Source organism: Dendrobates tinctorius, unplaced genomic scaffold (assembly GCF_039654945.1).
Source record: "Dendrobates tinctorius isolate UK_male_01 unplaced genomic scaffold, ASM3965494v1 ptg000132l, whole genome shotgun sequence".
Lineage (NCBI taxonomy): Eukaryota > Metazoa > Chordata > Amphibia > Anura > Dendrobatidae > Dendrobates > Dendrobates tinctorius.
Window position 1 is genome coordinate 6,323,646 of NW_027361800.1, and position 27,262 is coordinate 6,350,907.

At 42.7% G+C, this 27,262-nt stretch overlaps 1 protein-coding gene across 6 annotated transcripts in view; it reads right to left on the reverse strand.

Annotated features, from left to right (window-relative positions):
- Window positions 1–27,262, reverse strand: part of LOC141048054 (scaffold attachment factor B2-like) — a 350,882-nt gene that overhangs the window by 148,313 nt on the left and 175,307 nt on the right. For all 6 annotated transcript variants that reach the window (XM_073543402.1, XM_073543397.1, XM_073543398.1 and 3 more), the window contains exons 11-12: window positions 23,210–23,301; window positions 21,888–22,021 (exon numbers count right to left, since the gene is read on the reverse strand). In XM_073543402.1, coding sequence (XP_073399503.1) covers window positions 21,888–22,021; window positions 23,210–23,301 — 226 coding nt within the window. The remainder of the gene's footprint in view (window positions 1–21,887; window positions 22,022–23,209; window positions 23,302–27,262) is intronic.

Sequence of the window (27,262 nt, forward strand, 5' to 3'; positions counted from 1 at the left end):
AACACTAAAATGTCATTTCTGTGAGGCATCTGGGTTCAAAATACTCCCTGCACCTTTAAATGAATTCCTTAGGCAGTGAAGTTTTTAATATATGGTCAGCTGTGGGTGGCTCAGCTAATGGAGCCCACAATCTATTCAAGTGAAATTTGTATTCTAAAACCAAGTAAGCTCTCTTTCCCATCCGATCCCTGCCATGTGCTTAATCAGTAGTATACAACCACATACTGTATAGCGTAGAGCCACATTTGGAAGAAATTGCATAACAAATTGTGGGGTCCAAATTCTCCCATAACCCTGCGTGTAAATTATAAATTTGGTACTAAAACAGTATTTTAGTGAAACAAAAATAGTTTGCTGTGTTCACAAAGTTTCACGAATTGCATGTCAGGGGCTCTCCAAATGTGATATGGCATTTACAGTTTATCCTAGACAAATAGTGTGCATTCCTTTCCTAGTAATGTGCTGAAACAGAAGTTTTTGACCACATATGGGGTATCATTGAGCAACAAGATATGGGGTCCTTTTTCACCTAATATCCATTGTGAAAAATTACACGGTTATCGTGAAAAAAAAAAAAAAAAAAAATGACAACTTAATGTTATTAAATTCGGTGTAGTATCTATGGGTTCAAAATGCTCACTATTACCCTGGATAAAATTCTTGAGGAGTATAGTTTCCAAATAGAGTAACTTAGGCACATCAGGGGCTCTCCAAACACTATATGACGCCCGTTTGCATTACAAAACGTCACTCCTTCCTTTCCAAGCCCTGCCATGTGCACAAACAGTCATTTTCACCCACATATGGGGGGTATCTGCCTACTCAGGAGAAACTTCCAGAACAAATTTTGGAGTTTATTTTCTCCTGATATCCTTGTGAAAATAAAATTGAGGCCAAAATAATTTTTTGTGGTTAAAATGTGATTTTTTTTTATTTTCAAGTTCTACATTATAAACTTCTATGAAGCACCCGAGGGTTCAAAGTGCTCACCACGCATCTAAATACATTCCTTGAGGGGTGTAGTTTCTTTTAAGGGTCACTTGTGTGTTCCACTGTAAGGTACATCGGGGCTCTCCAAATGCGACATGGCTCTCGCTAATTATTTCAGCAAATTTTACGCTTCAAAAGTCAATTGGCACTCCTTCCCTTCAGAGCCCTGCCATGCACCCAAACAATAGCCTCCTCCCACATATGGGGTATCTACGTATTCAGGAGAAATTACATAAGTGTTGGGGTTCATTTTCTCCTTTTACCCTTGTGAAAATAAAAAAAAATTGGGGGCTAAAGTAAAATATTTATGAAAAAAGTAAAATGTCCATTTTTCCTTCCACATTGCTTTAGTTCCTCTCAAGCACCGGAATTGTTAATAAACTTCTTGGATGAGGGATTGAGGAATTTGAGGGATGCAGTTTTTAGAATGGCATCACTTTTGGGTATTTTTTGTCACGTAGGCCCCTCAGGCTATGTGCCCACATATGAAGAAAATTTCTGCTTCAAAACCAGACTCCTTCCCAGAAAACGTGCGTTTTTGAGCGTTTTCTGTGTAAAAACAGCGCGTTTTTGATGCGTGTCTTCTGACTCATAAAAAATAGCAAAAACGCAGACTTTTTCGCAAAATTAATGAGCATGCTGCGTTTACCACGAAGCGTTTTTTTCGCGGAAAAAAAACGCATCAATGTGCACAAAAAGTGCAGAATTCATTTAAAATGAATGGGATGCTTCTTGTATTCGTTTATGTGTTTTGACTGGGACAAACGCTTCAAAAACACTTACATGGGCACACAGCCTCAAAGTCACTTCAAATGTGAGTTCGTCCCAACAAAAAAAAAAAAAAAAAAAAAAAAAAAAAAAAAGGTTTTGTACAGGGCTGTGGAGTGAGTCGGTGCTCATTTTGGTGGAGTCGGTATAAAATGGACTGACTCCCGACTCCTAAAATATATAATAAATTGGGTACAGTAGTTCAATGCAGAATGTGCTGAATATTTTTTCATAGGAATTTGGGAAAGTTATGAAATGTCCTATAAATGACTGTTCTATTCCTGATCTAAGGCTACATTCACACAGCGTTTTTTCTGTGTTTTTGAGGATACGTTTTTAAGCCTCAAAAGCAGATCAGCTTTTTAAAAAAACACATCACCTAAAAGGTTTTTGAGCTCAAATGTTTTCAATAGCAAAAGCAGATTAGAAAAACGCTGCACAAACTGACAAGCTCATCCAGCCCGAAAACGGATCCTCACAAAACGATGTGTCTGAATGTCATATCTTGAAACCCATTGACTTTGCTGGGATGCCCAGAGTCCCTGCATTTTACTGCAAAAAACGGATCCGCAAAAACGCTGTGTGAATCATGGCCGTAGCCAGCGAGGCCCCACCCCCCCTAGAAGCAGGGGCATGCACCTATCAAAACTCACTTGTATGCTGCAGTGCCCCTATCCTGCAGCGGCTCATCTCCCCTTCTCTGTCCTGTCTTCTGCAGTCTTCACCAGAGAGAGGAGAGGGAGGGGTGCCTGCACTGGATTCGATTCCTGGGCCCCGAGCTGGAGAAAGTGAGAAAGTTGTGCACACACTGCAGCTGGCAATAAGGGCCCCGTCACACATAGCGACTCACCAGCGATCCCGACAACGATATCAACTTGTCAGGATCGCTGGTGTGTCGCTACATGATCGCTGGTGAGCTGTCAAACAGGCAGCTTCACCAGCGATCAGCACCAGCGATGCCGAGCGGGCGCGTCGCTGTGTACGTTAGTTACCAGCGCGCTGATGCAGGGAGCTGGTAACTAAGGTACACATCGGGTTTCTATTCTAAGCGGCGCGCGTCACTTAGAAACCCGATGTGTACCTTGGTTACCAGCTCCCTGCACCAGCGCGCTGGTAACTAAGGTACACATCGGGTTTCTAAGCATCGCGCGCTGCTTAGAAACCAGACGTTTACCTTAGTTACCAGCGCGCTGATCGCTGCTCTCCCGCTTGTCACACACAGCGATGCGTGCTGGCCAGCGGCAGACCAGCGACCCAAAAAAAGTCCTGACCTTTCAGGAACGATCAGCGATAACCGGCAGGGGAGCCGGTCGCTGGTCAGTGTCACACACAGCGATCTCGCTGGTGAGATCGCTGTTGCGTCACAAAGCTTGTGACTCAGCAGCGATCTCGCTAGCGAGATCGCTATGTGTGACGGGGGCTTTAGAGATAGTCTGCAAGAGGGACATGCTGGAAATCCATTGGAAAAGTGAGGAAATTGGTTCTTGCTGTCAGGACCCCTAAAATGGAGTCCATCTTGAAGAGACGTGCTGGAAAAGGGGCAATTGTCGATCAAGCCACTCAGTGGGGCAGCACTTATTTAATGATTGAGCGATTTCTTGATTTCTTGAACTAAAACCGTTTCTTATAGATATGGCGAACCCTCAGGTAACCCTAAATGAAGGGCAATGGACACAGGTGGGTGAATTGAAGGAATTGCTTAATCACCCATTTACCGTGACTAAAAAATTACAAGCTGAGGATTTAACTCCTGGCATTTTCATAAGGGAGTGGAAGAACTTGCTATTTTGCCTGTCCCAAAGAGGAGGTTTAATCACAGATGGCATTTCTGCTTCAATGAAACGGGGAGAGACACAGCTATTGGAAAATAAAATTTTTCTGGCAGCTGTTTATGTGGACCCAAGTCATCGTATACTGCTTGATGATCAACAGTTTACTAAAGGAAAAGAAGCTCTGACTGAGGTAGCAGTTAGGATGAGTGGCCTACAGGAGGACTGTCAGGGAGTTGGGTCCTGACAGTGCTACTGCTGCCATATCTTCATCCTCATCAAATGAGGAGTTTGACTTTGACAAGTATTTGGATGACATGGAGCAGGCAAAGCGTTGCCGCAAGGAAAAAGATTTCACTCTGTCTCCTATAGCAAGCAGATTGACCATATTTCAGCAAAATGTTTCACTTGCTCTCAAAGAAATAGAAAAATTCAACCGGTCATCAAAACTGGCTGTGCATGGGCAATTCCTGTACACCCCGACATTGTTAGAGATGTTGCCCATGTGGTTACAGCTTTGCCTCCAACCCAAGTTAGTGTAGAGAGGTTGTTCTCTAGCCTTAAAATTATTAGGTCAGATTTGAGGTCATCTATGAAGGAGGATCTGATGGAGGCAATTATTTCTTAGAACAAATTCATAGACTGCACAAATGTTATTTAGTATGTTTTGTTCAAAACTGTTTTTTGCCACTTACATAGTTTATTACATAGTGTTGTATATATACACACACACACACACTATATATGTAATCGATTTTACAAAGTGTATTACATATTTACAATGTATTACAGTTTTTTATGTTCTAAAGTTGTATTCCAATAAATATATCTTATGTTCTATCTAAATATCTTGATTATTAGTAAGCACAATACCCAAGCCCATTATCCTATAAAGGAGAGGGCTGCACTCTGAATGCACAAATGGTCATGTCTGAATGCACAAATGTCTGAATGCACAAAAGGTCATGTCACTGTGAGGTGACGCAAAAACCAAGAGTCTCACTTATTTCATAAAGTAGACCATCATTTTATTAACTAACCCTCCGTCAGGCGCAATAGATCTGACAGGCACACAGTAATTAGTTTCACTTCTCTCTCCTTGCCCACTTATCAGAAAACCCCACCCCTCCTAGTTATCTCCTGACTCTACAGGCTCTGTGAAACCTGATATCACAGTGACTCAGCAGACCTTCTAGTGAGCAGATATCAACACTTTGGCTTCTCAGGCACATTGCGCCTGATTTCAACACAAAGGTTAGTATTTTCTTTTTTTTATTCATCACGATTGTGTATTTAGCTTGTTTTATGAAGGATTAATTCTAAGTTAGTGTACATAAGTACTGTTTTCTTAGACAAAAGGAGGGTGGCTTCTAGGGCACATTGCGCCCTAACACATACTCTTTCTCTCTTGCTTCAGATTTTCTGCTGCAATGGCCAGAAAACAGTATGATTCATCTAAACCCCTTCATTTAGAAGAAATGAAGATTTTTTTGTTAGAAGATGATGAGGAAGAACCAGCAGTAACTGAGGATTTAGAGGAATCTAGTGACATTTCATCTGAAGATGAGGTAGCAGAATGTAACACTGATTCTGGAACAGAGCAGGATGGTGATGACACTGATACAGAGGAAACAGACACAGATCTAGCTTATTATTTGGGCAAAGATAAAAATACAAAGTGGAACAAAAAGGCACCCAAGAACAAACAGCGCAGAGAATCCCACAATATTATTACACACCTTCCTGGAGTTATTGGAAGTGCTAGAAAAGCTAAAACTGCAGTGGAATGTTGGAGTAATCTTATTACAGATAGCATGTTGGAAACTATTGTTCGGTTCACTAACCAGTATATTGACACAATCAAAGAGCAATTCTCCAGAGAGAGGGACATCAAAAACACTGATGTGATTGAACTCAAGGCATTTATTGGCTTGTTATACCTAGCTGGTGCTTTCAGAGCAAATAGGCAAAGTTTGGAGGAGCTGTGGGGGACAGACGGTGATGGCATCGAAAAATTCAGCCTTGTGATGAATCTGAAACGATTCAAAGTCCTGATCCGTTGCCTCCGTTTCGATGATCGAAGTACCCGGACAGAACGAAAAGGTTATGACCGGCTTGCACCAATTCGGGACATATTTCAACAATTTATTATGAATTGTCAAAAAAAGCTATTGCCCGGGGCAAAACCTCACTATTGATGAGATGCTTCCAGGTTTCCGTGGAAGATGTGGTTTTCGGCAATATATACCATCAAAGCCAAACAAATATGGAATTAAAATTTTTGCCATGGTTGATGCAAGGCTGATGTACACTATGAACATGGAAGTTTATTGTGGAAGACAGCCACCAGGTCCTTTCAATGTGAGCAACAAGCCTAGTGATGTGGTAAAGAGAATTGCTGAGCCAATGTTTGGATCTGGACGAAATATCACTGCTGACAACTGGTTTACTGACTTTGATCTGATTGATTTTTTAAAAACGAAAAACCTGTCATATGTGGGAACTGTTAGAAAAAACAAAAGGCAGTTGCTGCCAGATTTTCTATATACAAAAGGCAAACAACAGTATAGCACTATGTTTGGGTTCAGTAATGGAAAGATTTTAGTTTCTTACATCCCACGCGAGAGGAAAAATGTGATTTTGGTCTCTTCATTACATAATGATTACACCATTGATCCAGAGTCTGGGGAGCTAAGGAAACCAGAAATCCTAACTTTTTATAATTTGACCAAAAGCGGCGTTGACACTGCTGACCAAATGTGTGGCAATTTCAATGTAAGTCGAAATACCAAACGCTGGCCGATGGTAATCTTCTTTACAATGCTGAATGTGGGTGGCATCAACTCACAAGTAATTTACCTCGGTAATGAACTTAAACAAATGCGCAGAAGAATGTACCTAAAACAATTGGCTAATGAACTGGTGAGTGGAGAGCTAAGCCTAAGAAGTACAAAGACGGTTGGAATGCCCCTTGCCCTGCAACACCGGTTGAAGAGATATCGTCCCAAGGACGTTCCAGAACAAACACCGACTCTACCACCTTCTAAAAGACGCAGTTGTACTACCTGCTCATTTGTATCTGGTTTCAGAAGGCTTTCTAAATATGACTGCAAAATATGTAAAGAATCAATCTGCCTTTCCCATGCAACTTTCGTCTGCTAGCCTTGCTTTTCTAAGTGTACCTGTGCTGCTTCTGCTGCAATTGAAACCACTGAATATGAGTAGAAAATAATTAAGTAACATCTAAGTGCAATATCCTTTAAGTTTTTTTCCATAATTTTATATTTAAGCAATAGTTAAGTAAAGATAACTGGAGCCTATTTGGCAGTACTACCGAAAATTGGTACTTTTAGTTTTAATAAGTTTATGGTTAATAAATGTTTTTTTTTGCATCTGATTTGGTGTAATCTCTTAATACATTCCTATGAAGGTCACTGACTACTTCTATAGTCCTGAAATTGAAATATGTAGCTACTATAGGTGGTTTTCTGACCTGTGCTTGTCAGGCACATTGCGCATGAACTGAGGAGAATCTATATTGCGCCTGACGGAGGGTTAAACATTGATAGACATACAACCATAAAAAAAAAAAAAAAAAAAAAAAGTTGCCTCAAACCAACACATGCATAGGTAGGAAAAACAGCTAATGAGGGATACAATTCTAGTTATATAATATCAAAATTTTGAGTAAATTACTACAGTATCCAAAATAATAAGCCCGACAATGCTTAATATCCTTTGCTAATAACAAAGGTTTGCCATAGCCTCTCATGTACACAGAGTATAATTACATTAAGCATGTAAATGAACAAGCGGCCAAATACATATTACCTGAGCCGTGAGCGCAATTGAGCTGGTCATGAGATGACACGCTGCTTCCCTGCACCCCAAAGCGAGTTTCGCCCATGCTTCTTCCTGGGGGTGAACATGAGAGGCTATGGCGGCATGGTAGCAGTGATGGCTGCATGTTATCTGATCCACAGGTGATGGATAGCTCTATAACCTTAATGGTGTGAATGGTCTGCAGGACTGTCTGAATTAAGACAGCAACCTTATTTACAGTGCCTACAAGTAGTATTCAACCCCCTGCAGATTTAGCAGGTTTACACATTCGGAATTAACTTGGCATTGTGACATTTGGACTGTAGATCAGCCTGGAAGTGTGAAATGCACTGCAGCAAAAAAGAATGTTATTTCTTTGTTTAATTTTTTTTTAAATTGTGAAAAGTTTATTCAGGAGGGTCATTTATTATTCAACCCCTCAAACCACAAGAATTCTGTTTGGTTCCCCTAAAGTATTAAGAAGTATTTCAGGCACAAATAACAATGAGCTTCACATGTTTGGATTAATTATCTCTTTTTCCAGCCTTTTCTGACTAATTAAGACCCTCCCCAAACTTGTGAACAGTACTCATACTTGGTCAACATGGGAAAGACAAAGGAGCATTCCAAGGCCATCAGAGACAAGATCGTGGAGGGTCACAAGGCTGGCAAGGGGTACAAAACCCTTTCCAAGGAGTTGGGCCTACCTGTCTCCACTGTTGGGAGCATCATCCGGAAGTGGAAGGCTTATAGAACTACTGTTAGCCTTCCACGGCCTGGACAGCCTTTGAAAGTTTCCACCCGTGCCGAGGCCAGGCTTGTCCGAAGAGTCAAGGCTAACCCAAGGACAACAAGGAAGGAGTTCCGGGAAGATCTCATGGCAGTGGGGACATTGGTTTCAGTCAATACCATAAGTAACGTACTCCACCGCAATGGTCTCCGTTCCAGACGAGCCCGTAAGGTACCTTTACTTTCAAAGCGTCATGTCAAGGCTCGTCTACAGTTTGCTCATGATCACTTGGAGGACTCTGAGACAGACTGGTTCAAGGTTCTCTGGTCTGATGAGACCAAGATCGAGATCTTTGGTGCCAACCACACACGTGACGTTTGGAGACTGGATGGCACTGCATACGACCCCAAGAATACCATCCCTACAGTCAAGCATGGTGGTGGCAGCATCATGCTGTGGGGCTGTTTCTCAGCCAAGGGGCCTGGCCATCTTGTCCGCATCCATGGCAAGATGGATAGCACGGCCTACCTGGAGATTTTGGCCAAGAACCTCCGCACCTCCATCATGGATCTTAAGATGGGTCGTCATTTCATCTTCCAACAAGACAACGACCCAAAGCACACAGCCAAGAAAACCAAGGCCTGGTTCCAGAGGGAAAAAATCAAGGTGTTGCAGTGGCCTAGTCAGTCTCCTGACCTTAACCCAATTGAAAACTTGTGGAAGGAGCTCAAGATTAAAGTCCACATGAGACACCCAAAGAACCTAGATAACTTGGAGAAGATCTGCATGGAGGAGTGGGCCAAGATAACTCCAGAGACCTGTGCCGGCCTGATCAGGTCTTATAAAAGATGATTATTAGCTGTAATTGCAAACAAGGGTTATTCCACAAAATATTAAACCTAGGGGTTGAATAATAATTGACCCACACTTTTATGTTGAAAATTTATTAAAATTTAACTGAGCAACATAACTTGTTGGTTTGTAAGATTTATGCATCTGTTAATAAATCCTGCTTTTGTTTGAAGTTTGCAGACTCTAAAGGCCCCGTCACACTAAGCGACTCACCAGCGATCCCGACACCGATATCAAGGTGTCAGGATCGCTGGTAAGTCGCTATGTGATCGCTGGTGAGCTGTCACACAGACAGCTTCACCAGCGATCAGCACAGCGATGCCGAGCGCCCGGCATCGCTGGCTATTGCTGTAGAAAATAGTATCAAAATAAAAAATATATTATTCTCACCTTCCGACGTCCCGTTTAGCCATCCCGCCTCTCTCCACGCTCCGGTCCCAGTGATCCTTTGCACGAATGACCGCGAGATGTCACGATATCAACGTGTCAGGATAGCTGGTGAGTCGCTACATGATCGCTGGTGAGCTGTAAAACAGAACGCTTCACCAGCGATCAGCACAGACGCCGAGCGCGCGGCGTCGCTGTGTACGTTAGTTACCAGCGCGCTGATGCAGGGAGCTGGTAACTAAGGTCCACATCGGGTATCTAAGGGACATGCGTCCCTTAGATACCCGATGTGGACCTTAGTTACCAGCTCCCTGCATCAGCGCGCTGGTAACGAACATACACATCAGGTTTCTAAGGGAGGCACGTCCCTTGGATACCCGATGTGTACGTTAGTTACCAGCTGATCGCTGGTCTCCCGCCTGTCACACGAAGCGATGCGTGCTGGCCAGCGGGACACCAGCGATGGAAGAAATGTCCAGAGGCTTCCAAGAGCGATCAGCAGGGGGGCCGGTCGCTGATCCACACAGCGATCTCGCTGGTGAGATCGCTGTTGTGTCACAAAACTTGTGACTCAGCAGCAATCTCGCTAGCGAGATCGCTATGTGTGACGGGGCCTTAACTCTGCACTGGACAGTATCAATAGTCCTGAATGAAAGCAGTAATCTAATTTACATTTGTGTATGTTTGCAACTTTGCATTGGACATTTTATTAATAGCTTTGAATGAGGGCAGTAACCAAATTTACATGTGTATAAGTGTGTAACTCTGCACTCCACACTTTAACAACAGTTCTTTGTCCTGAATCAGGTTATTCATTACCCTTTAAATTTGGTTTTCATTAGGTCCATTCAGTCTATTGATTCTTTCGTAGCCATTTAGCCATCTGTCAAACCTTTGTTATTAACAAAAGATATTACGCATTGACGGGCATATTATTTTGGATACGCTAGTAATTTACTCAAAATTGATTATATAACTAGAATTGTATCCCTCATTAGCTGTTTTTCCTACCTATGCATGTGTTGGTTTGAGGCAACGGTTTTTAATGGTTGTATGTCTATCAATGTTTAATAAAATAATAGTCTACTTTATGAAATAAGTGAGACTCTTGGTTTTTGCGTCACCTCACAGTGACATGACCTTTGTGATACATAGCTTGATTATTGTATCATAAAAATGATTAAATGTCTGATGTTCACATTGTACTACAATAAATTTTTCACTTAAATATAAGCAATATATGTGGGAGTCGGAGTCGTTGAGTCGGTGTAAGGGAAATTGAGGAGTCGGAGTCGCAGGTTGGGCTTACCGACTCCACAGCACTGATTTTGTAAATTTTGTTGGAAAAATGGGAAATTGCTGATCAACTTAACCCTTCTAGCTTTCTAACAAAAAAAAAAAATTCTGTTTAAAAAATGATGCAGATGTTATCAAACAAATTATACTACCAACATGAAATACAACATGTCAAAAAAATCTCAATCACTGGGATCTGTTGAAACGTTCCTGAGTTATCACAAAATTTGGCCTAGTCATTAAGGCGAAAATTGGCTCCGTCAGTAAAGGATTAAAATAAAGGATGGAATCTCCAGCGCTGGACTTCAGTTAAAAATACATCACTTATTGTAAATTCTTAAAATCGAACTGAAAAAAGTATGGATAAGGACATACAGGCAGATGGGGTCTCTGGTGGTCTCCAACCAACGCGTTTCGACCTAGAGGGTCTTACTCATGGTTCACACTAGACCAATACTGACGACTACAAATAGTACAAAAACTAGTAAATCACAGGTGTTGGACAAAAGAATTAATGAAAATAGGGAGTATCCCTACCAGTTAACTCTTGCAAACACTCAGCCTAATGTGGAGCTGAAACAAAAACTAGTCGGAAAAACAGGAAAAAAAAAAAAAAAAACTAATAAAAAGATATCATAAGAATATAATAACAATCACAAAAATTATCAGAATAACCAGAATAGAATAGGACTAAGTAGAATGTAAATATACAGAAGAAAATATCAATCTAATTGCAATATTAAATCAAGTCGTTTGTTCAGACCTAATGGTACTCTTGTATTTAATTTAAAAATCCAAAAGGATTCACGATTTAATAATTTTCTCCTGAAATCACCTCCCCTAGTAGATCTATAGACTTTCTCTATTGCTATAATTTTGAGGCAGTAAAGGATTAACCCCTTCACTACCAAGGGTGGTTTGCACGTTAACTACCGGGCCAATTTTTACAATTCTGACCACTGTCCCTTTATGAGGTCATAACTCTGGAACGCTTCCATGGATCCCGGTGATTCTGACATTGTTTTCTCGTGACATATTGTACTTCATGTTAGTGGTAAAATTGCATTCAAATAACTTGCGTTTATTTGTGAAAAAAACGGAAATTTCGCGAAAATTTTGAAAATTTCGCAATTTTCCAACTTTGAATTTTTATGCCCTTAAATCACAGCGATACGGCACACAAAAAACTTAATACATAACATTTCCCACATGTTTACTTTACATGAGCACAATTTTGGAACCAAAATTTTTTTTTGTTAGGAAGTTATAAGGGTTAAAAATTGACCAGCGATTTCTCATTTTTGAAACACCATTTTATTTTTAGGGACTACTTCACATTTGAAGCCACTTTGAGGGGTCTATATGATAGAAAATACCCAAAAGTGACACCATTCTAAAAAATGCACCCCTTAAGGTGCTTAAAACCACATTCAAGAAGTTTATTAACCCTTTAGGTGCGTCACAGGAATTTTTTGAATATTAAAAAAAAAAATGAACATTTAACTTTTTTTCACAAAAAAAATACTTCAGGTTCAATTTTCTTTATTTTACCAAGGGTAACAGGAGAAATTGGACTGCAAAAGTTATTGTGCAATTTGTCCTGAGTACGCTGATACCTGATATGTGGGGGGGAACCAATGTTTCGGCGCATGGCAGACCTCAGTAGGGAAGGAGCGCCGTTTGACTTTTTCAATGCAAAATTGGCTGGAATTCAGATCGGACGCCATGCCGCGTTTGGAGAGCCCCTGATGTACCTAAACAGTGGAAACCCCCCAAGTGACCCCATTTCGGAAACTAGACCCCCCAAGGAACTTATCTAGATATGTGGTGAGAACTTTGAACCCACAAGGGCTTCACAGAAGTTTATAACGTACAGCGGTACAATTAAAAAATCATATTTTTTCCACAAAAATGATCTTTTCACCCTCAATTCTTATTTTTCCAAGGGTAACAGGACCTTAAAAGTTATTGTGCAATTTGTCCTGAGTACGCTGATACCCCATATGTGGGTGTAAATGACTATTTGGGCGCATAGCAGAGCTCGGAAGGGAAGCAGCGCCATTTGACGTTTTTGGCTAGAATTGAGATCGGACACCATGTCGCGATTGGAAAACCCCTGATGTACCAAAACACTAGAAACCCCCCACAAATGACACCATTTTGGAAACTAGACCCCCCAAGGAACTTATCTAGATGTGTGGTGAGCACTTTGAACCCCCCAGTGCTTCACTGAAGTTTATAACGTACAGCAGTACAATTAAAAAATCATATTTTTTCCACAAAAATGATCTTTTCACCCTCAATTCTTATTTTTCCAAAAGTAACAGGACCATAAAAGATATTGTGCAATTTATCCTGAGTACGCTGATACCCCACATGTGGGTGTAAACCACTATTTGGGCGCATGGCAGAGCTCGGAAGGGAAGCAGCGCCATTTGACGTTTTTGGCTGGAATTGATATCGGACACCATGTCGCGTTAGGAAAGCCCCTGATGTACCAAAACAGTAGAAACCCCCCACAAATGACACCATTTTGGAAACTAGACCCCCCATGGAACTTATCTAGATGTGTGGTGAGCACTTTGAACCCCCCAGTGCTTCACTGAAGTTTATAACGTCCGGGCGTGAAAATAAAAAAATCGTATTTTTTCCACAAACATCATCTTTTAGTCCCCATTTTTTTATTTTCCCAAGGGTAACAGGAGAAATTGGACCCCAAAAGTTGTTGTCCAATTTGTCCTGAGTACGCTGACACCCCATATGTGGGAGAAAACTACTGTATGGACACACGTCAGGGCTTGGAAGGGAAGTAGTGACGTTTTGGAATGCAGACTTTGATGGAATGGTCTGTGGGTGTCATGTTGCCTTTGGAGAGCCCCTAATGTACCTAAACAGTGAAAACCCCCCACAAATGATCCCATTTTGGAAACTAGACCCCCTGAGGAACTTATCTAGATGTGTGGTGAGCACTTTGAACCCCCAAGGGCTTCACAGAAGTTTATAATGCCCAGGCATGAAAATAAAAAAATCGTATTTTTTCCACAAACATGATCAATTAGTCCCCAATTTTTTTATTTTCCCAAGGGTAACAGGAGAAATTGGACCCCAAAAGTTGTTGTCCAATTTGTCCTGAGTACGCTGATACCTCATATGTGGGAGAAAACTACTGTATGGGCACACATCAGGGCTCGGAAGGGAAGTAGTGACGTTTTGGAATGCAGACTTTGATGGCATGGTCTGCGGGTGTCATGTTGCTTTTGGAGAGCCCCTGATGTACCTAAACAGTGGAAACTCCCCACAAGTGACCCCATTTTGGAAACTAGACCCCCTAATGAACTTATCTAGATGTGTGGTGAGCACTTTGAACCCCCCAGTGCTTCACAGAAGTTTATAACGACCGGGCGTGAAAATAAAAATATCGTATTTTTTCAACAAACATCATCATTTAGTCCCCAATTTTTTTATTTTCCCAAGGGTAACAGGAGAAATTGGACCCCAAAAGTTGTTGTACAATTTGTCCTGAGTACGCTGATACCTCATATGTGGGAGAAAACTACTGTATGGGCACACGTCGGGGCTCGGAAGGGAAGTAGTGACGTTTTGGAATGCAGACTTTGATGGATTGGTCTGCTGGTGTCATGTGCGTTTGGAGAGCCCCTGATGTACCTAAACTATTGAAACTCCCCACAAGTGACCCCATTTTGGAAACTAGACCCCCCACGGAGCTTATCTAGATGTGTGGAGAGCACTTTGAACCCCCAAGTGCTTCACAGAAGTTTATAACGCCTGGGCGTGAAAATAAAAAAAACATTTTTTTCCGCAAAATTATATTTTTGCCCCCAATTTTTTATTTTCCTAAGGGTAACAGGAGAAATTGGACCCCAAAAGTTGTTTTGTAATTTGTCCTGAGTAGGCTGATACCCTACATGTGGGGGTAAAACACTGTTTGGGCGCATGGCAGAGCTTGGAAGGGAAGGAGCACCATTTGACTTTTTCAACGCAGAATTGGCTGGAACTGAGATCAGACGCCATGTTGCCTTTGGAGAGCACCTGATGTGCCCAAACAGTGGAAACCCCCCAATTATAACTCCAACCCTAACCTCAACACACCCCTAACCCTAATCTGAGCCCTAGCCCTAACCCTAACCCTACCCTAACCCTAACCCTAGCGGGAAAATGGAAATAAATACATTTTCTTTTAGTTTTATTATTTTTCCCTAACTAAGGGGGTGATAACGGGGGGTTTGATTTACTATTTATGGCGGTTTTTATGTTTGTCGGCTGTCGCACGCTAAAAGACGCTTTTTATTGTAAAAGTAGTTTTTGCATCACCACATATTGAGAGCTATAATTTTTCCGTATTTTGACCCACTGAGTCATGTGGGGTCTTATTTTTTGCGGGACGAGTTGACGTTTTTATAGGTACCATTTTCGGGCACGTGACATTTTTTGATCGCTTTTTATTCCGATTTTTGGGACGCAGAATGAACAAAAACCAGCATTTCATGAATTTCTTTTGGGGGGGTGCGTTTACACCGTTCCGCGTGCGGTAAAATTGATAAAGCGGTTTTATTCTTCGGGTCAGTACGGTTACAGCGATACCTCATTTAGGTCGTTTTATGTTTTGTCGGTTTTTTGCAATGAAAACAATTTTATATAAAAAATAATTATTTTTGTATCGCTTTATTCTGCGAGCTATAACTTTTTAATTTTTTTGCGGATGACGCTGTATGGTGGCTCGTTTTTTGCGGGACAAGATGACGTTTTCAGCGGTACCATGGATATTTATATGTGTCTTTTTGATCACGCGTTATTGCACTTTTTGTTCGGTGGTATGATAATAAATCATTTTTTGCTTCGTTTTTTATTTTTATTTTTTAAGGGGTTCGCTAAAGGGGTTAACTAATGGGACAGTTTTATAGGGCAGGTCATTACGGACGCGGCGATACCAAATATGTGTACTTTTATTGTTTTTGTTTTTTTTTATTTTGAAAAAATGGATTTATTGGGGAATATTTTTTTTTTTTTTTACGAATTTATTTAGCGATTTTTTTTAAATTATTTTTAACACTTTTTTTTTTTTACTTTATTACCTTGTCCCAGGTGGGACATCACTGTCCTGTGACAGATCGCTGATCTGTCACATCACAGATCACTGTGACAGATCAGCGATCTGTCACAGGCACTGCTGCAGACTTCCTCATGCCTGCGCTTTGCAGGCACTGAGGAAGCCAGCTTCCTCAGGCCCCCGTCGCCATCTTGGATTCGGGGGCCTGGAGGAAAGGAGCCCCCCGCAGCAGCGCTGCACATTGCGCTGCCGTGGGGGGCTCAGGGAAGCACGGAGGGAGCCCCCTCCCTGCCGATGCTTCCCTTTAACCCCCGGTACACCGCGATCGCGTTTGATCGCGGTGTGCAAGGGGTTAACGTGTCGGGGGCGGTCCGTGACCACCCCTGACACATTGTGCCGGGTGTCAGCTATGATAATTAGCTGACACCCGGCCGCGATCAGCGGCGCTCACCACGTGGGCGCCGCTGATCATGGTGACGTAATATTCCGTCCATGGTAATTAGGTCCATGGTCACATGGACGGAATATTACGTCAATTGTAGGTAAGGGGTTAAACAAGGTTTTACTTCAAAAGAAAGAATCATTAGCGATCCCCTACTGTAATATCTGTATACTTTTTTCCTTCCTCCCCTGATCAGACCATGTTCCTGCACGGTCAGATTATCTCAGCACAGGAATATTTCATTTAGACACATCCCATTGTGGAACTAAATATTACAAGATCCATTGAATAAAATGAACTTTGTTCATGGGAAAACACCTTTAAAGGTAATCTGTCACGCTTTTTTTCCCCTATTAGCTGCCGGCATAGACATCGGGGGCTTATCTACAGCATTCTGTAATGCTGTAGATAAGCCTCCGATGTAACCTGAAAGTGAAGAAAAACACGTTATATTATACTGACTGAGGTGGCCGGTCCGGTTCGATGGGTGTCGCTGTCCCGTCCGGCACCTCCCTTCTTCGTGCGATGATGTCCTCTTCTCCCGTCCTGTAATGGCTCCGGCGCAAGCGCACTGCTCTGCCCTGTTGAGGGCAGAGCAGAGTCCTGCAGTGCACAGGCGTCGGGAGAGGTCTGGCGCCTGCGCACTGCAGAATTCTTCTCTGCCCTCAACAGGGCAGAGCAGTGCGCCTGCGCTGGAGCCATTACAGGACGGGAGAAGAGGACGACATCGCATGAAGAAGGGAGGCGCCGGATGGGACGGCGACACCCATCGGACTGGACCGCCCACCTCCGTGAGTATAATATAACGTGTTTTTCTTCACTTTCAGGTTACATCGGAGGCTTATCTACAGCAATACAGAATGCTGTAGATAAGCCCCCGATGTCTATGCCAGCAGCTAATAGTGGAAAAAAAGCGTGACAGATTCCCTTTAAATATGAAGTTTAGCCAATATTGAGTGACTCAATCTCCTTTAGCAATATCTGCAGTGTCAGCTAGCATGTGTGAGGTAACTGTCCTACTGCATGTAGATTGCTGGCCGACACACTGTATATTACAAGGGTATGCAGTAGCTGTCCTGTAGGTGAGTTAAGTCATCTACTCCCTGTACATTTGGAGTACAACAAATATACACCATATGCATTTGTGTAATTTATATCCTGCCTGCTGCATTCACACACATTCACCGCCCTGGCATTAACTCTCTACACTCCATCCATATCGGCCCCTCGCTCCTTTCCTCTCCTATGTATAGCACTCACGCTCTTTTCACATTGTTAAATTGCACAGATCCAGTCAGTCCCACCATTCAACATAAGAGACGCTCTCACAAATCACTTAACCATCTGCTCACTCTTTCTATTCTCCTTCTCCTAGTCGCAGGAGACATTGCTCCCAACCCTGGTCCCCCATGTTATAGAAAGTCAAACCCCCCCAACGGCTACACTCAGAAACCCCTCTAATATCTTATTAATATTCCCTGCCTGCCATCTGTCTCTCTTAGGCTAGTTTCACACTAGCGTTTATTCGACGCAGCGCACGGCGCCGCTAAGCCCCGCCCCCCTGCCGGCTCCCTGCCCGCCCCATCCGGTCATCGCCGCCTACTATCGCACATGGACGCTTGCGATCTGCGCACCCCATCTTTAGCATAGGGTGTGCAGATCGTGCTCTAGTTGGATTTTGGCGTGCGCTGGGCACTTTTGACGGTGCGCTCCGAACGCAGCATGTTGCATTTCGGCGCGCACCGTCCATGTGTGATAGTAGGCGGCGATGACAGGATGGGGCTGGCAGGGAGCCGGCAGGGGGCGGGGCTTAGCGGCGCCGTGCGCTGCGTCGCATAAACGCTAGTGTGAAACTAGCCTTAGTTGTGCACTTTGGAATTCTCACTCAGTGTGTAACAAGCTCTCCTTCATTCATGACTTTTTCCTTTCTAATTCTCTTAACCTCCTGGCTCTTCCTGAAACCTGGATCCAGCAGTCAGACACTACCGCTGCTGCTGCTCTTTCATACAGGAGACTACACTTCTCTCATACCCCAAGATTAGACAATAGAGCAGGTGGAGGCGTGGGTCTGCTCCTATCACCAAAATGTACCTTTCAGGTTATCCCTCAACTACCCCTCACTAGTCTTCCCTTCTTTTGAGGTCCATGCCGTCAGACTCTACACCCCCTTCTCCATGCGAGTGGCGGTGGTGTATCGTCCTCCCAGCCCCTCCCATCAGTTCCTGGATCATTTTGCCACTTGGCTTCCACATTTTCTCTCCTGTGACATCCCTACCCTCATCATGGGAGATTTCAACATCCCCATTGCTCTTCCCCTCTCACCATCTGCTACTCACCTTTTATCTCTAACCTCCTCGTTTGGCCTTTCGCAACATACTAATTCTCTAACGCATGAAGACGGAAACTCCCTCGACTTGGTCTTCTCTCGGCTTTGCACAGTGGATGATTTTGCAAACTCCCCTCTCCCGCACTCTGACCACAATCTTCTTTCATTCTCTATCAAGAACTGCCAGGCTGCTCAGGTCACCCCCACTGTCCTTATTTATAGAAACACACAGGCCCATTAACACAAAGAAACTTATGAAGAACTTGCAGTCTTCATTGGCCCCCTATCTCCTCCCTCTCATGTTCTGAATCTGCATTGAAGCATTACAATGAAACACTTCAAAGTGCCCTGGATGAATTTGCACCCCCTATAAATAGACCACCACAACACAGACGGCGACAACCCTGGCACACCCTGCAAACACGCTCCAGGTGCGCCGAACGTCTGGAGAACATCCAATCTACACCAAGATTTCATCCATTATAAGTTTATGCTTAGAACATACAACACTGCCCTTCACCTCTCCAAACAAATCTATTTCAACACCCTCATCACCTCACTGTCCAATAACCCGAAACATCTCTTTGACACTTTTCATTCTCTACTCAACCCAAGAGTACAGGCCCCAACCACGGAGCTCCGAGCTGACGATCTGGCCAATTACTTAAAAGAAAAAATTGACCAGATTCGACAGGAAATTATCTCCCAATCACCTCATACCATGCATGGTCCTCCCTCCCCCACTGCATCTAGCTCACTCTCTGATTTTGAACCAGTCACAGAAGAAGTAAGCAGGCTCCTTGCATCTTCTCGCCCAACCACTTGCATCAGTGACCCATTTCCATCACATCTCCTCCAGTCCCTTTCCCCTGCTGTCACCCCTCACCTAACTAAAATATTTAACCTCTCTCTCTTCTGGTATCTTTCCCTCCTCATTTAAGCATGCCATCATACATCCACTACTTAAAAAACCATCCATCGACCAAAACTGTGCCGCTAACTATACACCTGTCTCTAATCTTCCCTTCATCTCTAAACTCCTGGAATGCCTGGTCCACTCCCGTCTAATCCGCTATCTCTTTGATAACTCTTCTCGACCCTCTCCAATCCGGTTTCTGCTCTTTACACTCTACTGAAACTGCCCTCACTAAAGTCTCTAATGATCTACTAACAGCTAATTCAAATTGTCAATACTCCATGCTAATTTTCTTGGATCTCTCTGCAGCATTCGACACTGTGGATCATCAGCTCCTCCTCACTATGCTCCGTTCCATTGGCCTCAAGGACACCGTTCTCTCCTGGTTCTCCTCCTATCTCTCTGACCGCTCCTTTACTGTATCTTTTGCCGGTTCCTCCTCCTCTCACCTTCCCTTTACTGTTGGGGTTCCTCAAGGATCGGTTCTAGGCACCCTCCTCTTCTCCTTGTACACTGCCCCTATTGGTCAAACAATCAGTAGATTTGGTTTCCAGTACCATCTCTATGCTGATGACACCCAATTATATGCTGACATCACGCCAGCCTTTCTAGAAAACACCGGCGATTGTCTAAACGCTGTGTCTAACATCATGTCCTCACTATATCTGAAACTGAACCTGTCATAGACTGATCTCCTTGTGTTTCCTCCCTCTACTAATGTACCTATACCTGACATTGCCATTTCTGTGTGTGGTTCCACTATTACTCCCCAGCTACATGCCCGCTGTCTTGGGGTCATACTTGATTCCGAGCTTTCCTTTGCCCCCCACATTCGATCACTGGCTCGCTCTTGTCATCTGCACCTCAAAAACATTTCTAGAATTCGACCTTTTCTTACTTTTGACTCTGCAAAAACTCTTACTGTTTCTCTTCATTCTGGTCTCGACTATTGTAACTCTTCTAATCGGTCTCTCTTACCAAACTCTTCCTTCTCCAATCTGTTTTGAATGCTGCAGCCAGGATCATATTCCTCACCAATCGTTACACCGATGCCTCTACCTTGTGCCAGTCATTACACTGGCTACCCATCCACTCCAGAATTCAGTATAAACTTATTACCCTCACCCACAAAGCCCTCCATGGCTCAGCACCACCCTACATCTCCTCTCTTGTTTCAGTATACCACCCTACCCGCGCCCTTCGTTCTGCTGATCACCTGAGGTTAGCATCCTCAATAATCAGAACCTCCCACTCCCGTCTCCAAGACTTTACACATGCTGTGCCAATTCTTTGGAATGCACTTCCCAGGTCAATACGATTAGTCCCCAATCCCTACAATTTTAAGCGTGCCCTGAAAACGCATTTATTCAGACTTGCCTATCGCCTCAACACATTAACCTAATCTATCCCTGTGTGGCACAGCCAAAAGTTTTACCATAACCAGGTTCCCCGCATCATGTTCCCACATGCTTTATGCATCCATTAGCCCTCTGTGTCTGTACTGTTACACACTTATTATGACTGGTCCATACAATCAGGGCAACTGTTACCACCCACCTTTCGTGTCTACCTCTTTCCTCATAGACTGTAAGCTTGCGAGAAGGGCCCTCATTCCTCTTGGTATTTGCTATAATCTATGTGATTACTGTTATGCTGTAATGTCTATTGTCTGTACAAATCCCCTCTGAAATGTAAAGTGCTGCGGAATATGTCGGCGCTATGTTTACTAATACCACAAAGGTTACGAATAACATAATATTATAGGTAGATGGTTGACCCAGCTTAGGGGAAGGAATTTTTTTCCCTATGGAGAAAATTGGCTTCTACTCTGTGGGTTTTTTCCCTTCCCCAGGATCAACAATGCAGAACAGTTGCACTAAAAATAGGCTGAACTAGATGGACATAAGGTCTTCCTTCAGCCTTCAAAACTATGTTACTATGCTATAGAAATAAAATTTATTATTAGATGTGAAGGTATTTATTACAGCACTAGGTTATGTAGGAGACTCAGATTAACATTGATGTATATTTTGTGTTGGAGGGTGTATAAGTTGATACCACAAAGACAGGCGTGCGCCACCAATACCACAAAGACAGGCGGGGGCTACTAATACCACAAAGACAGGCGGGGGCTACTAATACCACAAAGACAGGCGGGGGCTACTAATACCACAAAGACAGGCGGGGGCTACTAATACCACAAAGACAGGCGGGGGCTACTAATACCACAAAGACAGGCGGGGGCTACTAATACCACAAAGACAGGCGGGGGCTACTAATACCACAAAGACAGGCGGGGGCTACTAATACCACAAAGACAGGCGGGGGCTACTAATACCACAAAGACAGGCGGGGGCTACTAATACCACAAAGACAGGCGGTCTTTTCCCCATCCTAATGGCAACAGGAGGCGGTTAAACGCAACTTTAAATCATCTAACACTGAAATAAAACTGAATGACATTTAACAAAGATACAATTTTTTTTACAATATTTGTGTGGTAAGATAAGATAAAATGTACCTTTGTCTCTCCATTTCTCTGATTTCTCTCTCTCTTTGCCTCTGACGCTCACGCTCCCTTTGCTCTTTAATTTTATCGAAGGAAAGAATCTCTCTTTTCTTACTCCCAGATTTTCGGTCACGACTTTTGGAACTCTAAAAACACAAAAAGGAATTACGGCTTTAACGGAAAAATTTTTTCCATTAAAAAAAAAAAAAGTATGCGATACAGCCAAAGGAGGAGAGAGCAAAGCAAAAGCTGATTGGCCACTCGTATTGTGTCAAGAAACATGTCACGACGTCCCTGGGAGAGCCAGTGCTCACACCGTTGGAACTGGGCCGGCATTAGAGGTGGTATTTAGATTGCAAGGGGATTACAGTAGTGAATATCTCCTTTTTATCAATACACATAATGACAGTCTTGTCTACCCAAACAGAGAAATATATAACATACTGAATTAAAAGGGTACTCCTTGTGAGATACCTTATTGTAATGGGCATACATTCATAAATTATTAGGATAACACGAGCAGTACTCTTTTTCCCCACTAGCAGCAGCAGCCAGCCCCCTGATGTCAGACTACATACAAGCAGATAGTATCATGGGGCAGGCCGCTACTAGCAGGTAGTAGGCCATGTGCACACCACGCCCCAACAACGGACTGCACACAAGCAGATCACATATTACCAGCAGTGGGGAGCAGGCCACGCCCACACACACCTAATATCAGATAAGCAGATAGCAGCAGCCAGCCCTTGGCAGTATTAGCAGGGAGCAGGCCACACCCCGAGGTGTGTCGTGACGTAACGTCCCATAAGGGATGGGGAGCAGTGAGGAGCAGCTGAAGCATCACACAAAATTATAGGTAGAGTGAGGGTGGACAGCAGCAATATTCATGTTATCCTAATAGCATATGAAAGCATGGCAATTACAATCATTTTTTTATCTCCCCGGAGTAGCCCGTTAAAAGGGACCCAGCCAGAATGATTTTACCAATTAAACTAGTAATATAGCTGTGCATTATCCTGTAAGTGCATTAGGGGAGTGTTGATGCATTTAGAGTGCATAAATATTCCCTCATTGCACTTCCATGCTAATTTGCATATGCATGCAAGAGAATTTGCATATGGCTTCAGAGTGTGATTTCTCAGAGACGATACATCTACAAGAGATGTATTTTACTATTATGTTAAAGACCTATACAGCCACGCCACAGGTTTGCGCAGAACAAATTGCATTCCACCAGAAAACTAAACATACTCTACCTATTCATCTTTTGAAACGAGTAGTTTTTGCAAAAAGAAAAAAAAAAGCCCAACCAAATTGTTCAAAAGTTTTCATACCCTTTCAGTTGAATCGGAAGATGTTTTTACACTGATCACAGGCTCCCCCTTTGACTTATCCATGACAACTGTTCTTTCAGTTCCTCTGCTCTCTGAAACAGGAGAAAAAGTACTGTTACATATTGCAGAAATGAAAAGTGTATGCAATGATAATAACTAAAATACATATTGCTAAAAAAAAAACCATTAAAAAAAAAAAACAAACACACACACACTTAATTTTGTCACTCAACTTCCACATCTCTTACAGGCACTTTAGTAATCAGTACGAGGACTGAAAAACCCAGGCAATTAAGAAGCTTGGAAGTCCTTAAAGTTATTAAATCCATTTATACAGCATCAAAACAAACAAGTTTGCTATTAACTTGTTTTTTTTTTTCTATCTTCTGTTATTCTCATGCAATTAGAGCTTTTATCTTTCATGGTGTATAGTTGGGTTTCCATGTAGCTCAATCTCACACTCTCCAGGCTGAGTTTGTACAGTAGTTATATTCGAGGAGAGAAATTAACTCCTAACATACAGGTGCATCTCACAAAATTAGAATGCCATCAAAAAGTTAATTTCAATTGTTCAATACAAAGAGGGAAACTCAAATATTATACAGGTCACTCTGTAATGACTATCTCCAGTGTTTATTTATGTTAGTGTTGATGATTATGGCTTACAGCCAATGAAAACCCAAAAGTCATTATCTCAGTAAATTAAAATACTTTATAACACCAGCTTGAAAAATGATTTTAAAATCCGAAATATCGGCCTGCTGAAATGTATGCTCAGTAAATGTACTCAATATTTGGTTGGGGCTCCTTTGGCATCAATTACTGCATCAATGCGTCATGGCATGGAGGCGATCAGCCTGTGGCACTGCTGAGGTGTTATGGAAGCCCAGGTTGCTTTGATAGCAGCCTTCAGCTCGTCTGCATTGTTGGGTCTAGTGTCTCATCTTCCTCCTGACAATACCCCACAGATTCTCTATGGGGTTAAGGTCAGACGAGTTTGCTGGCCTATCAAACACAGTGATACTGTTGTTTTTACACCAGGTATTGGTGCTTCTGGCAGTGTTGACAGGTGCCAAGCCCTGCTAGAGAATTAACTTTCCATCTTCAAAAAGTTTGTTGGCAGAGGGAAGTATGAAGTGCTCTAAAATTTCCTGATAGATGGCTGCACTGACTTTGGTCTTGATAAAACACAGTGGACCTACATCAGCAGATGATATGGCTCCCCAAACCATCATTGATTGTGGATACGCTGCGCTGAGATCTTATGACTGGGCCTATAGTGAAGAGGCTGGAGTTGCGGTGCCGTACGACAGATCTGGCTTGCATAGGCAGCCTCAATAGTAAAAAGTTGGTCACACTCGTCAAACATTGTTTGATTGACAGGTTGGTCACACTCGTCATATTCCAAGCGATGCTTCAAATCGCTTGAAATGCGCTTGAATTCCGCATGCAAAAATCGCGTGAAAAACGCTTGTTTTCCGCGGGATAACGCATGCGAATTCGCATGCGTGTTTTCCGCGGGAAAACGCATGCGTTTTTCCAGCGGTGGGAGTTGCGGAAATGCTGCGGATATTTCCGCAACATTTCTGCAACTTGGGCACATAACCTTAGGTGATCATACAGTGTTGGCTTGATATTTTGCTGTGAAGAGTTGAAGTGGGACACAGTAGGGTCATCACACTGAGCATGTGGAGGAATTCACTGTTGTGCCATCATTTTGTGTTTGGGGCTACTTTTGTTGGCATCATACTTTACAGGTGCGATGAAAGGGGAATCTAGGGCTTCAGTAGGAGGAAAATTACTATATAAAGGTAGCAAAATTGGGAGATATGCTCTTCTATGGTTCAGCAAAATGTGTTTTTTTTTGGGGGGGGGAGGGGCAAATAAAAACTGCTGTATTAAAAGTTCTAATTATAATATTTTTAAAACCACTTTTTTTTCCTATTTTTAGAACCTTTGGGAGACTTGAACCTATAATAAATAGTCTGTTCACTTGCACTATCTGCTACGATTTGAAGAGTATTGCAGTATATAGCTAAAATCATTGTCTTTGATTTCCATGGCAGCTGCTGTGACTTGCTGAAGTCCAGCATGTCAGCCCCCCAGAGATTGAGAGCAGCTTTTATAGAGTTACGAGCATTCGGACCTCAGCTGCAGCCCCCATTGTTACAGGAAGATGACAGTTGTATAACACAGCCAGCAGCTGCCCGATATAATGCAGGTTCAGATCTTGAGCCTGTTAAATTCATTTAAGAGGTCCTAACGTTGAATCTACCAGTATATCCAATAAAAGGAAGACAGATGGACTTCTATGTAGCCAAATAGTGGTCATTTAATAGTCACAGTTAGCCTGTCTAAATTAACCCCAAGGTCTCATTCAATTGTACATTTTTCATGTATGAAAGCCATTTTTTTTTCCTTTTTAAGCAGTCACACCTAAAAATTGCAGAGACATATCAATTTTTTAATCTGAGCTTCAGATCAAAATTGGCAATACAAGTCAGGGTCAGCAAAAAAATTTGGACATCAAGTGCTGCCCATTTAAGTAGTGGAGCAGCAACGCGACCGGGACCTGGGCAGCCAAGTGTGTGCAGCGGAGATACCAAAGACATGGGCAGCGGCGAGGCCAGGACCTGGGAGCTGCGTGTGTGTGCAGAGCGAACAGACCGGGGCCTGGGGAGTTGTGTGTGCACACGCAGAGTGGCAAAGCAGCGATCATGATGGCAGAGCAGTGTAATGATGTGAGCTGTGACATGTAGATCACTGCCTATGCATAGTACAGCAATCATATGACAAACTCATCACAACTGCACTCTGCACTGCCAGCAGCAATTGTACCACAAGGAAGCAGCTACCTGCTTCACTGATTCACCTCCCTCTGCAAAGAAGGCGTAATGCTGCTCCTCATATCTGCTGTGCCAGGTGAGAAACTCCTGCCCTTGTGTTCTGCTGGAGGCGGGAACGTCACACATTTCACCATAGCTTTCTGTCAGCTGTAGGAGATCCAGCCGGCTGAGCGGAGGGATCCTCCTGCATAGGTGAGGTGTCCATTGCAACAAGAGGGAAACATGCATGATTGACCAGTGGAGAGGGTTAGAAAGACGGACAGAGAGGCCAAAAGTACAAACGCCAGTGGGTGCCATATTAAACATCAAAGTTGCTTATCTTTTAAATGGGGGATTATTTTAACCCCTTCATGACCCAGCCTATTTTGACCCTAATGACCTGGCCATTTTTTGCAAATCTGACCAGTGTCCATTTATGAGGTAATAACTCTGGCATGCTTCAACGCATCCTAGTGATTCTGAGACTGTTTTTTCCTGACATATTGGGCTTCATGTTAGTGGTAAAGTTAGGTCGATAATTTTTGCGTTTATGTGTGAAAAAAAAAAATGGAAATTTGGCAAAAATGTTGAATATTTCACCATTTTCACATTTTGAATTTTTATTCTGTTAAACCAGAGAGTTATGTGACACAAAATAGTTAATAAATAACCTCTCCCACATGTCTACTTTACATCAGCACAATTTTGGAAGCAACTTTTTTTTGTTAGAGTTAAAAGTTGACCAGCGATCTCATTTTTATAACAAAATTAACAAAACCATTTTTTTTTTTTTTTTTTTTAGACCACCTCACATTTGAAGTCACTTTGAGGGGTCTATATGGCAGAAAATACCCAAAGGTGACACTATTCTAAAAACTGCACCCCTCAAGCTACTCAAAACTACATTCAAGAAGATTATTAACCCTTCAGGTGCTTCACAGGAACTAAAGCAACGTGGAAGGAAAAAATGGACAATTTTTCCAACAAAAATTTTCTTTTAGCATCAATTTTTTCATTTTCACATGGGTAACAGGACAAAATGGATCCTAAAATTTGTTGGGCAATTTCTCCTGAGTACACCGACACCTCATATGTGGTTATAAACCACTGTTTGGGCGCACAGCAGGGCTCAGAAGGCAAGGTGCGCCATTTGACTTTTTGAATGGAAAATATGCTGGAATATTTAGGCTGTGTTCACACACAGCGTTTTTTTCGCGTTTTTTCCAGC